The sequence below is a fragment of the Perognathus longimembris genome, chromosome 2 (assembly GCF_023159225.1).
Source record: "Perognathus longimembris pacificus isolate PPM17 chromosome 2, ASM2315922v1, whole genome shotgun sequence".
Classification (NCBI taxonomy): Eukaryota; Metazoa; Chordata; class Mammalia; order Rodentia; family Heteromyidae; genus Perognathus; species Perognathus longimembris.
The window spans coordinates 130,836,270-130,851,829 of record NC_063162.1 but is presented as its reverse complement, the minus strand read 5'-3'; the positions used below and the strand labels follow the sequence as shown (position 1 = coordinate 130,851,829).

The following is a 15,560-nucleotide window of genomic DNA, read 5'->3' as shown; positions in this document are numbered from 1 at the left end:
CCACATTTTTTTTATCCATTCATCTACTGAGGGGCATCTGGGTTGGTTCCATATTTTAGCTATGGTAAATTGCGCTACAATGAACATAGTTGTGGCTGGTAGCTTTAGTGTGGTCTTGCTTATTTATAATCCTTTGGGTAAATGCCCGAAAGCGGGGTTGCTGTGATAGCAAAATGCCCCCAGTGGTATCGTGACATGGAACTATCTTACAGCTGCCAATCAGGCTGCCACTAAGTTGAATCCTGCCCCCTCTCCCATTTTGGTTCTGTCTCTCCCTTTGTTTTTATTCCTGTTTTGCCTCTGCACTGTCTTAGACCATGTTAATCCAATGAAATCACAAAAAAAGATCATTTGCTAACCTCTTTCTAAAAGTCTAAAATAGAAATTCAGCTGTGTTTCCATCCTAATTGAATCTCTCCTCCCTCTGGCATATGACTTTATTTTCAAAGGACAGACTCCACAGAGATGCTAATTTTGCCAGTCATTGAAATGGTCTCTGCTTTACCGTACACGCATTATAGTATTCTAAATGCCCTGATAGAGAACAAAGACACAATAACAATTATTTTTAATATACTTATTGTCTTTATTTTTATGGAGCTCCCAAACTTTCTGAATAAGGTATACAAAATCAAATAAAGGTAGTATGGTAAAAAAAAATTTTAAATAAAACTATTTTTTTCTTCACAACAACAGAAGAAAACTGGCATTTGTTTTATTTTCAACATGATCTTTATTTTGTTAAACCTTTATTTTTCTCATATGATATTTTGTTCAATGGCATTTTCTTCATGCTGTGCTATGTTCCCTCAGTTATAAGAAATATTGATAAGGTTTTTTTTAATACCAAGTGTGTGCCAGTTAAATTTGCGAATAAGCTAGAATGAATTGGTATGTGGTAAAGACAAAGATGCTGTTAATTAAAAGATAAGCCAAGAAAATATGTTATTTTGTTCTGGTGATTTGAAAAGCCAGATGTCGAAAGACATACTCTGTTCTTAAGAGAATGTATTTGGAATTAACTTTAGTTCCCTCACAGTTTTATGAACCATACTTTTTTCTCTTTTGACAGGAGCTATAACAAGTTACATAAAGCAATACATCTGAGAAAATTCCCCCACCTTTTTTTTTTTTATTGTTGTTGGTTCTGGGGCTTGAACTCAGGGCCTGGGCTCTGCCCCTGTGCCCTTTTGCTCAAGGCTAGTGCTTTGCCACTTTGAGCCACAGCTCCAGTTCTAGTTTTTGAGTGGTTAGTTGGAGAAAAAAAAAATCTTGCAGAGACTTTTCTGCTGGGGCTGGCTTTGAACTGTGATCCTCAGATCTCAGCTTCCTGAGCAGCTAGGATTACAGGTGTGAGCCACACTCTTATGCTGTTCCCACTTTTTAAAAATTAATGATGTTGTTTATTAAAGTCTTTCCCCAAGGAGACAAATCAATCCCTCAGCATGTACGCGTAGCATCTCTAATGTAAACACTCCCTTAGTAGTCATTTTCCCAAACATAAGAAAATGGTGCTAGGATTTGCATTTTATCTATTAAGATAATTATCTGCATTCATTATGCTTTACCTTAACCTAAATTCTTATAGTGCATTTTGGACTCCAACCTGCCAGGTTTTTGAGCAGCTGAATGACTGTTACAGCTGTAAAGCTTATTGTTATTATCCTTGTTGATGGTGCCATCTGTCAGAAACAAAAGCAAAGATGAAAATCTCATTGGAGCCACAAAAGACTCTCTATCGCTTAATGTGTCTTATGTGGAGACACATCTATTCTGGGGGAAAATTAATGCTCTCTGTTACTTCACTGCAGATGGGGAACCCAAGGAGATTTCACCACCACCCACCCTCGGCCTGTGGTGAAAGTGAAGCTCTTCACAGAAAGCACGGGAGTGCTGGCCCTGGAGGACAAAGAGCTGGGCAGGGTGAGTTCCCACAGTAGCACAGTGCTAACTTGATACACGGGTAAGGTGGCCATGGAAGCAGTATTTGAGCTTTCTGTGTATATGAATTACACATTACCAGTTCATTGTAATTTCCCATAAATCCACCTGTGGCTCCAAATTGCTAATAATAATTGTGTACAAATTAGACAGTGTTATGGTAGGCTTTGCAATTAGGAGTACCTGTGAACTCCATCATTCATCTTATACATGTGCTTCTCTGGCCAGGAATGTGAATGGATATAAGTTAACACATGAATTGAAACCCCTTGTACAACTACTTAAAGATAATTTTAAAATTAAAAAAAAATGAGTGTGGTATGAACCAGTTTATCCTTCCTGATGAAAAGCTATTCTCCTTCCTCTTCTTCCTCCTCCTCCTCCTCCTCCATCCTTAAGTTATTGTACAATGGAGTTGCCATTTAACAAAACTATTTATGAATATAAGGCATCTTGATCAATGTTACCCTTTTAAGTATTCTCACATACCTCCCAACTTAACCTTTTCCTCACTTTTCTTAATTTTGTAGAATATACATTGAATTGTTGACTAAGTTCTCTTTTCTTTTTTTTTTTTTTTTTTTTTTTTTTTTGCTGGTCCTGGGCTTGAACTCAGGACCTGGTGCTGTCCCTGAGCATCATTTTGTTCAAGGCTAGAGCTCTACCACTTGATCCATAAAACAACTGCCAGCATTTTCTGGGCAGATTATTGGAGATAAGAATCTCATGGACCTAGACTGACTTCTCATGCTAGGCTGACTTCAATCTGTAATCCTCATATCTCAGTGTCCTGAGTAACTAGGATTACCCCAGCAACCGACTTTCTCCTCCTCTTTTTATGTCCATTGTGTTTAGCCAAATTACAGAGTATCTCTAAAGAACATCTCTCTCCCTCTCTCTTTCTCTCTCTCTCACCTCTTCTTTGTTTCTCATGGGAATATCTTTCTCACACATTCTTTTTTTTTTTTTTTTGCCAGTCCTGGGCCTTGGACTCAGGGCCTGAGCACGATCCCTGGCTTCTTCCTGCTCAAGGCTAGCACTCTGCCACCTGAGCCACAGCGCCCCTTCTGGCCGTTTTCCATATATGTGGTGCTGGGGAATCGAACCGAGAGCTTCATGTGTAGGAGGCAAACACTCTTGCCACTAGGCCATATTCCCAGCCCCTCTCACACATTCTTAAACACTCATTTTTTGCCCCTTACTCTCATCCCGTCATATATAGTATATATTTATAGGATCCAATGTTCTCCACTATGGCAGTAAAAACATCATCATTAGATAGATTAGAGGGACTGGGAATGTGGCTTAGTGGTAGAATGCTTACCTTGAATGCATGAAGTCCCGGATTTGATTCCTCAGGATCACATAAACAGAAAAAGCCAGAATTTGTGCTGTGGCTCAAGTGGTAGAGTGCCTTGAGCAAAAGAAGCTAGGGATAGTGCTCAGGCCCTGAGTCCCCAGGACTGACCCCCCCCCCCAAAAAAAAAAAGAAAAGAAAATGAGGAGGAGGAAGAGGAGGAAGGAAGAAGAAAGAAGGAAGAAGATAGATTAACAATTTCAGTACCACTCTGTGGGGGAAGTTTATGGACCCTCTTATGTATGAAGTAGTCCTGTCCTAAGGAGTGGGCTCTAAGCCTGTCTTCTGTGATGTACCTGTCTATCTACATGTGAAGACTACATTCTTATCTATTTTCCAGAGAGTGAATTCTCAGAATCTTCCTTGTAATTTTCTGGTGATAGATAATAGCTTTTGCAATGTCAGATGTTGAAGGATCTTAAGAAGCACTTTGTATTGGGTAAAAAAAAAAAAAATCCTCAAAATCAGTATTTCTACTCATTTCAGTTATTTGCTCTACTTCCTTTATACTTTTGGAATGTTTCCAATTCTATAGGCATAGAAACTACACACCCAAATTTCCAATTTCCTTTTCACGTATTTCCTGATTCACGTATGTGCCAGATAATTATTTAATTTGTTCAATGCTATTCTTTGATATATTTCCTGTTTTGCTACCATAATTTCTTTTTACTATGGGAAATATTGCTATAAAAATACTCTTTCTTATAGCAAAAGAACTCCTTGGAGGATTTTCAGACTTCAAGGTCCCAAACTTTCCTTTCGTTTAGGGCCTATCCAAGAAGGAGTACTTTATGCTCTATGGAGGGTATAATAAACTTCAAACTGGGTTGAAAACCGTTGGTACAAATCCCATCATGAATACTAAGATGTACACACTAGGAGGAAATGCAACCCCACCCCCCAAAAAATAGACCTTGGCAAACAGAGAGCTGAAATGATGTTTCAGCCTTAAGGAGGCACTGATCTGTTACAGGGTATGTTCTTTGGCAAATGGTGGACAAGCAGATTTCATCTCTAGATGGCAGATGCAAGTACCTATTTATGGACATGAAGGTGGCATATGGAGATATTTTTATCTGAATTGATGGCCAACTTTCCACCAGGTATCAGGGAATCACTGGAGGGAAAACAGGGATTTTTCCAAGGAAACAATTACCAGTATGTCGTAGCGAAATCACAACATAATATTGTCCTGAAATAGAAGATTTGCCTCACATAACCATTTAAAAGTCAAAATAACAATCCCATCTTTTTCTTGGCAGTGTAGTTTCCATTTTGTCTTTCAGAATAAATTATCGAATACCCTGGTGTGGTCAACTATTTAACTCCCTGAATGGTGTTCCTGCATACAAAAGAAATTTGTGGGAGGTTGAACATAGTATTTATCTAGCTAGTATTTATCTAGAAGTGTTTTATATATACTTTTCCCCCCTAATTTGGGACAAAGACTTTCTCTGTAACCAAAGATGGCTACAAACTTTGAATCTTTCTGCCTTAGTGTCTTAAATGTTGGGATTATAGGTGTATACCACCATGTTCAGCATTGAAGACCTTTCTGAGAGCTGGTGGAGAAATAACTTATTGTCTATTCCTACCTAGCTTTGTTGTCACATCAGGAAGATGCTACAAACAGGAAGACGTTGTTCTTCCACCCCAATGGAAACTGAACACGGGGAAGCATACAAATCAGAAAAGCTATTTTCCTATATAATTCAATAGAGTCAGAATATCTTTTTTTTCAATTTGATTTAATAATATTGACTACAGCCAATGGTTCAAGTTTATTCATCCCTTGGATACACATTTTGCAAAAAAAAATACTATTAAATACTATTAAAATTAAGATTTTTCACTTTATGGATTGTCTAAACTTTTTTTCCCTAAGAATCTGTTCCTACGGTGTAATGGAATTGCTCATACCTAATTTGTCTGAATGAGAGTTACTGTGTTTCTTTCATAAAAGTAAATACTATATGGAAACAGCAGGAGGTAGTTCATTTCTAATACATTTTAAGTATTAGGATTAATTAGCCGAACTGGAGTGATTATCCTTTGAAAGAGAAGTATTATCTTTCAGGAAATTTGTTACATCTTATTGTGGCAAGTATGTTAGCATATATGTTTATCTACATTTTTAAAATCAAGTCCTATTTTTAGTTTGCTTTGTTGCACACCAGAGTAATCCTCTCTGAGGAGTTATCAGAATGTGCATGTTTTTGTTTCTGAAACTTACTAAGAGACAAACTTTGTTATGATTTGTCCAACAATCTGACTTCTCGGGAAAACACATCTCGGGAACTCTAGTCAGTCTAACTTTTTTTATTTCTCTTCTTTTCCAAGATACATTATTTTTATTTGTAACATTCTGAACTTACATAGAACTACATAGAATTTTATGTCTCTTTGTAACTTTCTCACTTATTTTAATATTTTTAAGAACTTCATTAATTCCTCAAGCCAAAGATAGCATGTTTAACTAAATAGCTAGTACATAGGATGGGGAATAAAGATTAAAACTTTTATTGAGTAATGTTTACAAATAAGGATTCAGCTACATTGATGAAAATCACTTTAGGTCATGCATTAACTCTGATGAAATTTATATTTGAGTATTTCAAAAGAATTGCCAGCATTAGAGAAGCTGGTAGTGAACTCTTAGTCACAAATATTTTCTCCCAGATGAAATCAAAATTTAATATCCAATTTTATTAACATACCACTAGGCAATTGCTGGTTGAGCTAGCAAATTCACAACAGTTGCTATGAAATGGAATGGGAATTCTGTTCTATTTCATGTATGTCTAAGTCAACTCACTGTACACAGGAGACCCTTATTTTTGTTGTTCTGAGGAAGTACAGCTTTTCTGAAACTGAAAATCACAGAAAAGATCTCTTTCTCCCTTAAATCCTTTCACCTGTAAATTACTTACTGAAGAAAATAATAGTTAAATGTCAGTTGCAACACTAATGGCAAAAAGCAGGATATGGACAGTTGAAAAAACCAGAGAAAATCCATCTCTAGTGCAAATTCTCAACAGTTTTGTTTTGTTCTGTTTTTCTAACACCAGCTGTCTTCGGCTTATAAAAATACATGCTTTAAGGCGTGACAAGACTCATTCTGACTTTAAAGAACAGTACACACCTGGGTTTATTGTTCCTCTGGAAACTCCACTGGTCAAGCTCTGAGGACTAGGTGGCCAGCAGCTTTCCTGGAGGCAGGGAAAAACAGGCTTCAGACATACTTCTCACTTCGAGAAGAGGCTGAGCAAGCCAAGCCCTAAGTAGGCATTCTACATAGGGGTCCCTGTAGGTGACTATGGTTAAAAAAAAAAAAAAAAAGTTGACATCTCAATGTGTCATCAAAGTAAAGGAGGCTGTCCTATGTCCCAAGGAGGACAAGAGTTACATAAAGAAGCCATACTAGTCCCTTCCTCCTACCTGCCTTGACAGTTCATTGTGGCTTTAAACTATGCTCCTTACAACCTCTATGAACAATACAGCACATCTTTTGGCCTGCCTATTTACCTTTTTATTATAAAGAATCTGTTCAGATACCACTGCCCCTCAGTTTTTTGTTTGTTTGTTTGTTTGTTTTCCAGTCCTGGGGCTTGGACTCAGGGCCTGAGCACTGTCCCTGGCTTCTTTTTGCTCGAGCCTAGCACTCTGCCACTTCAGTCACAGCGCCACTTCTGGCCTTTTCTATGAAGGTGGTGCTGAGAAATCAAACCCAGGGCTTAAGCACTCTTGCCACTAGGCCATATTCCCAGCCCTCAGTTGTTTTTTGTTTGTTTGTTTGTTAGGCCACATCTGGGGCTTGGGACTCAGGGCCTGGGCACTGTCCCTGGCTTCTTTTTGTTCAAGGCTAGTACTCTACCTCTTGAGCCACAGCTCCACTTCTGGCCTTTTTCATGTATGTGGTACTGAGGAATCAAACCCAGGGCTTCATGCATGCTAGGCAAGCACTCTACCACTAAGCCACATTCCCAGCCCCACCCCTCCATTTTTGATTAGCTTATTTTCTTACTTTTGAGTTTGGAAAGATCATAATATGTAATTTATAACTCCTTTGTATTATTGTATAGGCTAAATGTTTTCCTCCCAGTTTTGACTTTCTTTTCATTCTCTTAACACAGTATTGCAAAGAAGATAAATCTATAATTTTGATTAAGACTAACTTAAGATTTTCTTTTTCTCTCATGGCTCATACTCTTGATGCTGTATCTAAGAAATCATTGCAAAACTCAGAATGCTTTGTTTTCTTCTGAGAGTTTTGTTGGTTTAGGTCTTTACACTTAAGGTTTGGTCCCATTTGTAATTAATGTTTTTGCCTACAGTTATGTATTGATTAAAGTTGTTCTTTTTGTATATGAATAACCAATTGTTCTATCACAGCTAGTGGGAAAGGATTTTCCTACTGAATTTACTCAGCACCTTTGTTGAAAAATCAAATGTCTTTTGGGTCTGTTTCTACACTGTGTATTCTGTCTCATTGATCTGTTTTATTGCCATGTCGCCAAGTACTATTCTGCCATGATTAAATTAGTTCAATAGTGTTAAAATCAGGTAGTGACAAGTCTTCCAACCTGGAGTTGTTTCCCTTCCTTTCTTTCTTTTCAAAATTGTTATCTGTAGGTACTTCATCTTACCTTACGAATTTTAGAACTGGATAGTAAATTCAGGTTAAACAGGGAGGAAGGATGGTTTTCACTGGGATTGCACTGAATCTGTAGATCAATTCAGGAAGAATAGACATTTTAACAAAGTGAGCTTTCTGATTCTCATGAACAGAGTTTATCCTTCCATTTGTTTAGGTTTTATCTAAAATAATGGCAGTTACTTAACCTTTGTAGAATACAAGACTCACATATCTTTTAGCAGATTTATTACTGATTATTTCATATCTATCTTACATCAATTGGATGGAAGAAAATCTAAGGGTATTTTATCTTTTTTTTAACCTCATTGTTGTTTTGAACAAAAATCCTAATTGTTTTAGAAAAGAGAAAGGAGATAGTGCAGAAGCAGGTAGGAGAGTCTTATATATGTACACTAGACCAAAGCTAATGCATTTGTAACCCTTCCAACCACAAAAACAAGTAACCTAGCCAGACTGGTCAGCGCCTTTTGTTTAGTCGGTAATTAAGAGCAAAACAACTAAGGGTTGGAGAATAGGTGGCATGAGGATGTTTCTCTTGCATATTGATATTACTGAGTTAGCTGCAAAATGTACTTTCTAAGCTAGTCAAACTTAAGATGGATGCTCAGCTGGATTTTCTTTAATCCATTACATTGTTGATTTTAATTTTTAATATTTATAATGAGGTGATCTATTATCTGTAATTAAGAAACAAGACCAACTAGTTCTTGCCTTGGTCTTTTTCTGTTTTATTAGTGAAATTCGAAGTTCAAAATGATACTGTAGCTCATTTATTTCAATGTCTTCATATTGAAGATAAAGAAATTGTGGTACAGAGAGGCAAAACAAATTCTTAATTCATAATGGAATCTAATGTATCATCATCCCTGTGAGAGTAAACCCTATGATGTATGTACTACCCACCTTAGGGGCACAGTCTTCCTAGCATTTTCAGACTCACAGTACACACTCAGTTCATGTTGGAAGGCTGGATGGGGAAAAAATGGACACATTTCATCTAATTCTGCTTCATTTATCCTAGACAATTGAGTAGTAGAAATTTGAATGAGTCCCTTTAAGTTAAGTGTCTGAGGTCCCCTAACCAAGTAATAAACTGGTACCAATGTAAAATAATATACAATTTGGGCCTAAAATGAAGTTTCAGTTTCTGTCATCTGTCATTTGTAATAGGAAGTTGTAGCCTCCGTAAGTCCTTTCTATGAAGTCTAAAAGAATGTATCAACCTCACAGAAACGGAGACTACAATGGTTGTTGCCATCAGCTTGGGTTTGGATTGAATGTGGAGTTGTTAGTCAGAAGGTACAAAGTTTTAATTAGGCAAGATAAGTAATTTCTAGAGATCAATTGTGCACCATTATTATATTTAGTAATAATATACTATATACTTGAAATTTGTCTTAGGCAGCAGATCTTGAATTATCTCAACAGATACCTAGAGCAATGACTGTAGGGTGAATATAAGTCACTTTGTGTAATATAAATGTACAAATTTTATTTGCTATACCTCAGTAAAGCCAAGGGCCTAAAAAGAATATCCATCTCAATTTCTTTAGCAATAGTTTAGGAAGCTAGGTACTCATTCCTTGCTAGCTTGTATTGCATAAGTCACAGGAGTCAAACATAAAGCTTTGAAATCAATGGTAGATGATTCAAATTAGCTGGTTGTTGAACATGAGGAGCTGAAATTTCTGAGACCTGTTTGCTTGTGACTTTGATTCTAGTAGTGACTCTTCCATAGTAGTCAGGAGCCCTTGAACAACTAAGGAACTTCATCTCCTTCTGCCCAGGAATCTTCTCCTCCCCAGAGCTGTATTCCTTCCACTTTCCTTTCTTAGCATCTACCTGTCTGAATTCCCTTTTTTTTTCTTTTTTGTTTGTTTGTTTGTTTTGACCAGTCCTGGGCCTTGGACTCAGGGCCTGAGCACTGTCCCTGGCTTCTTTTTGCTCAAGGCTAGCACTCTGCCACCTGAGCCACAGCGCCCCTTCTGGCCGTTTTCTGTATATGTGGTGCTGGGGAATCGAACCGAGAGCTTCATGTGTAGGAGGCAAGCACTCTTGCCACTAGGCCATATTCCCAGCCCCCCCCTTTTTTTTCTTTTTTGAAGATATGAAACTGTATTACCCACATTCTGAACCTGCTATTCCTTGTTTTTCCCCATTGTTTTAGTACCTACTGATTCATTTGCATATATATCAGATTACGCTTGAAAAGATTTTCAGTAGTCTTATCACTTTCGTATATTGTTTATGCAATGATTTCTTAGTTTCTCTGTAGATTTCACACTCAAACGACGAATCAAAATTCTCCTACACTCTTCAGAGTGCTAGCTGATTTTTTAATGTAAATACCAACAGTTATCTGTAGTTTGTAAATTATCTAGTCAAACCCAAAATATTTTACTCAAATTGCCTGTTCCATATGCTTCTATTTAAAGATACAGGTGAAAATATCCAAGATTGGACAATCTTTGTTCCTTTCTCTTTATCATCATGTTATAGATTAACAGAAATTGACTTGGCTGTAAGGATTCTTAGAGTACCTAGTGAATGAAATGTGAGGAACAAAGGTAAATTTGTTCATATAATTTTTGCATAATAAATAAGAGAGTAATGTGTTAGATTGGGAGGAGATGTGCAATTGAAAGTGTGTATTGTTATCTTGAAGTAATTTTTCTTAGGGCTTCTTAACTTCAGTGTCAACTTATTTACATAACAAGATAATGCCAGCCTTTTTAAGGGTGATGTGGGAATTAATTTAAATTTCACAAAGCACTCTGAGACACTCAGTTGAAAGGGTCTTCATAAATGGCAGGCATTATTATATCCAGGGTAGTACAAAGAAACATAATGAAGTGGCTCATGCAGTGTCCTCTAATAGAAACTGTATTAGAAAGTAAATGTAAAGGTTACTACAATTCATAATTTATGGCCGATGGAAGTACATCAAGAATAATAATGATACTTTCTTATCTTAATAAGTCTTGCAAAACACAGATTTAGCTATGATAGACTATACCATTCCACCCATGGAGAAGTATGAAATCAATACTTTCAAGCCATAAAAGTGATATGACATATAAAGATGTAAAAAGGCCAATATCTATAATTGATCTGTGAAAGATATAACAACTGGCATACTTAAGTCTTTTAAGCTCTTTAAAAGATGTTGAAGTTATTTTTAATTATTTTAAATGGTTTTATATAGTATAAGAAATAACAAAGTTTAAATTTATTAAACTAAAGTAAGAGAAAAACTATACATTTTTTACAAGATTCTTCGCGTAATCTTTTAAGAATGTGACAGAAGTAAGCACATAACTCACAAGACAGCAGGAAAAGCTAATGATAGACATTTAAATGGAAGGACAACTTTAAATCACACACTTAGCAGAAAACATTTCAAAAATTAAGTTTCCTTTTAAATCAAATCATAGCTTCTCCTGTCTACATATTAGTTTCTTAGTGCTACGGTAACAAATTACAAAAAAAATTAGTGGCTTGAAACAGCACACATTATTACTTTGTGTTTTTGAAGGTCAGAATTCCAAATACACCTTTGTGGATTAAAATCAGGATTCACACAGATGGGTGGCCCTTTCTAGATAACCTACAAAAACCATTATATTCTTCTCTAGCTTCTGGATTCTGCCTATATGTGATTGATGGCCTCCTTCCTTTTCTGTGGCCAGCAATGAGTAGTCAAGTATTTTGTTGTCATTGTTGTTGTTGTTGTTGTAGCAAAGTGTTGTTGTTTTTTTTTATGTTACGTCATGCTTACACTAGTTTTTCTGTCTTCTTCTTCCATAAAAATTTAAGACACATTTTGAGAACATTGAACCCACTAGGTATTACAAGAAAATGTCTGATCAGCAACTTTAATTCCATCTGCTAATGTAACTCTATGATGGAGACTCTGGGGCTTAGGAAGTAGGCACCTGAAGGAGCCTAAAATTGTGCCTGCCACAATTCCAGAAATACAAGAATGAGAGTTTCTTGGATTTTTAGAGACTGGCAAGTAAATGACAACATTTCTAAAATGTACCACTATGACGCTCTAATATCAAATTTTGGCAGTACTTCATTTGGGAAGCTTCTTACTCTTCATTTCAATAAAGTTTCCACTTTAGGCTTGCATTTTCATTTGTAATTTTTCTTAGCATCTCTCTTTCCACCCATTTAGTCAAGAATCCAAGTAAAAAGCACTTGGTGAGTGTCTACAATAGGATGTGAAGGAAACTCTGGCTGAGAGTGGCTTCAAGATAATTTCTTTTTAAACAGTGCAACTCCAACTTTGTATGTTTGATCAGGATCTCCGTTTTTTAATCTGGCCTGCCTTTCTTCTTTCCCAGCCTTTGATGACCACCTTTCTATTTCTATTTCCCTGAAATCAATATTTTTAGAGTCCACATATAAGGAGGATCATATGGCTAGTTTTATTTCACACAGCATAATCCACCCCCCCCCCAGTTCCATCTGTGTTGTTACAATTGATAGAGTGTCCCTCTTTTTTTAAGGCTGTGTAGAATTTTCTTTGGTGTGCCACAAATATACAGTTATTTATAAATTAAAGTAGTTTTTGTTGGTGGTGGTGTGGTACTTGAACTCTGAGCCTAAGTGCTGTCCTTGAGCTCTTCAGCTCAAGGCTAGTGCTCTACCACTTGAGCTACTTCTGGTTTTCTGGTGGTTAATTGGAGATTAGAGTATAATGGATTTTCCTTCCTGGGCTGGCTTTGAACCATGATCCTCAGATCTCCTGAGTAGCTAGGATTATAGGCATTGGCCACAGGCACCTGGCTTAATATAATTGTTAAAGGAAAAAAATTGAGAATGTGAAGAGATGGATATGTTAATAACTTCGTTATACTGAGCAGTTTCAAAGAAATATTTTAATTGGCTTAAAGATGCTAGCTTACTCACCCTTTGTGTCACAGAGTAGTTGCCCTATCAACTACAGACATCATGCATACAAAATACCCTTTTATACTTTGTTCAAGTTAGAGATGTCAGAAAAAAGGGGGGAGGGATCTGTTTACACACCTTTTTAAAAATTCTTAACCTTCTCTTGTGCAAATCACAAAGTTCTTAATTTCTCTAGATTAACAAACTAGTGGCAATAAGTGTGTAATTAATACTTTCCTTTTTTATTCTTTCACTTTTCTCAAAGAAAACAGCCTTTTTAATGCAAAAACTAGGGAAGGAGACATGGTATTTCCTGTTAGGCCAAGTATACATTTAGTAAGGGGTTAGGAGTTTGAACAAATCAGTATTATAAATTCCAGGATTCTTTCCAGCCTGGAAAATATAGGGAAGTGGATTTAGCACACAGACAATGAGATTGACAGAAGACTGGATGTTAATCTTTTAGTACACAAAAAAAGCATTATGTTAGCCATGGTGAGCAGATGTTCTTTGTTTCAACTAAGTAGGACAGGAAGCAATGATATTAAATCAAAGGAGAAATAATTTTAGACCAAGCCACCTCCAGTGTATTAAAACACTGGAAAATGTTGCCAAGGAAAGATGTTGATTTCTCTCAGAAAAAAAAAAAAATCATCCGATTCATCTCTTCTCCATACTCCAGAGCCTCTGAGGTTAGAGAGAATATTTACTAGTTATTAATATCTACTAAGTAAAAATGTTGGTTAAATGAATGGGATTTAGGTAGTCCTTTCACAATGTATCTCAGGGTCCTAATTTCTCAAGAAGGTTCACAGAACATTCATGAATTGCTAAACTGTGAAGTCTGCCAGTTGTGTAAGAGTAATAGAAGTAGTGCATTGATCAAAACACATTATATGCACATATGGAAATGTCATCGAGTATCCTCTGTGTGCAACTAATTTACATGAAGTAAAGAGTACATGCTAAAGAATCAGAGAGCGAGAGAGAGCGAGAGAGAGTGAGAGAGAGAGAGCAAGAGAGAGTGAGAGAGAGAGAGAGAGAGAGAGAGGAGTGTTAAGTAAATCCAAAAGTCAAGGCTTCTCATCGAGATAGGTGGCAGGCTCTCACAGAGATGGCACTGTTCTCTAGAGACATCCCCGCAGGCAGTTGCTTAAAATACTCTGCTTCAAGGACATGCTTGTCAGCCAAAAAAAAAAAAAAAGTTTAATGAAAAAACTAAACATGAGTTCAGCTAATCGCTGTTCATCTGTTCTCACTGTGCTTCAAAGATGCATTTTTAAGACAAGCTCATCTCATATTGGATGTGAAGACACTTGACTAAACATCACATGAGTCCTCTCTAGTGTATATACAGTTAGAAAAAAAGTATGAAAATTTAATAATGTCATTCCCCTCCTTAAAACTATCAATTGCCTACCTATAAAAGAGTATACAAGCTCCTTAGCAGATGCTTTTATTTTCTTTATAATTTTATTTTATCTACTTATTGATAGTCTATCTCTAGTCTTCCTTCTGGTCCTAGCTAGCTATGTCCTCATCCTTTGCCCTGCCTTTGCCCACTGTGAATTTTCTGGCTGCAAGAATGTCACTCAACTTGCCTGAGCTTGCTCACTTAACACATAAGCCAATTCTTTCCTCCTCAAAAAGACTCTGTCCTTTGAAGCATTAGTGTCCAGCCTCACCTCCCTTTGTCATGCTAGGACTGGCAGCAGTGCTCCTGGACTAAGCGAGCAGCAGCCTCTCTATTCTGACAGTGTGTGCTCTCTAGATGGGCATTTGGTCCTGGGGTCCACTTCATATTCCTGGAAAGTCTCTTCTCCTAGAACATAGTGCATTGTACTCTTCTGTTTTTCTTTCACCTCTTTGGCTTCTGATCCCAATTGTGGATTGGAAATTGTTGGCATGAGGATTGTCACCTTAGCTTTTAGGACTAAAAGAGAAGTTACATAGCAAAAACAAAAACAAAAGGTAAGGTAATAACTGTTTATATTGAATGAAGTTCTCTTAGTGGCCAGCCATGGAAAGTAGTCCAGGTAACAACCAAGCTAGACTGGAACAACCAACTTGTGTAAAGGCCTGTGAACCTGGGGTGGTGGGTGGTGACACTGTCAGTGTTAGATCCACTGTAAGGTGTTCACGTCCAACAGTCCTCATGTCTTTTTCCGGACCTCTTGTGTCTGCCATGTACAGCTTACTCCTTTAGATTTCTAAATGAAGATTTCTTTATGAAGAAATAGTGGGGGGAAACAGTAAATTGTTTACCTAAATGCTCTGTTTTTCTTACTTTCTCCCCATTGTACTTTTCAGTTTTGCTTTTGATTTTTAGTCATTAATTGAAAAAGAGTTGAGGAACTTCCAATAATGAGTATGTTGGTCAAAAGTTTACATATTGTATACAAACAAATACCTGGGTTGGCTTTAATCAAGGTATCTCAATAGAAGTAAAGCAATTTACAGGTGCCAATTTATTAAAGTACATTAAGAGGAAGATTCTCTGAACCCCATACCACCCTTAACACATCTGCATATATGTGTTTGTGTGTGTGCACATACACACATATATGTATATTTATATACACACACTAATTATATCTTTTTAGTCTTCTAAGTTATAATTCTTTAAACACAATCTAAAGATGATTTTGTGTTTTATCATGTCTCATTGAAGATTGCATTAAATGCTGCCATTTTATTGTGAAA

At 36.7% G+C, this 15,560-nt stretch overlaps 1 protein-coding gene across 6 annotated transcripts in view; it reads left to right on the top strand.

Moving 5' to 3' along the window:
• The window catches only part of Cadps2 (calcium dependent secretion activator 2), a 418,215-nt gene that overhangs the window by 202,514 nt on the left and 200,141 nt on the right, over positions 1 to 15,560 (top strand). For all 6 annotated transcript variants that reach the window (XM_048340139.1, XM_048340138.1, XM_048340137.1 and 3 more), the window contains exon 7: positions 1,812 to 1,923. In XM_048340139.1, the coding sequence (XP_048196096.1) occupies positions 1,812 to 1,923 (112 nt within the window). The remainder of the gene's footprint in view (positions 1 to 1,811; positions 1,924 to 15,560) is intronic.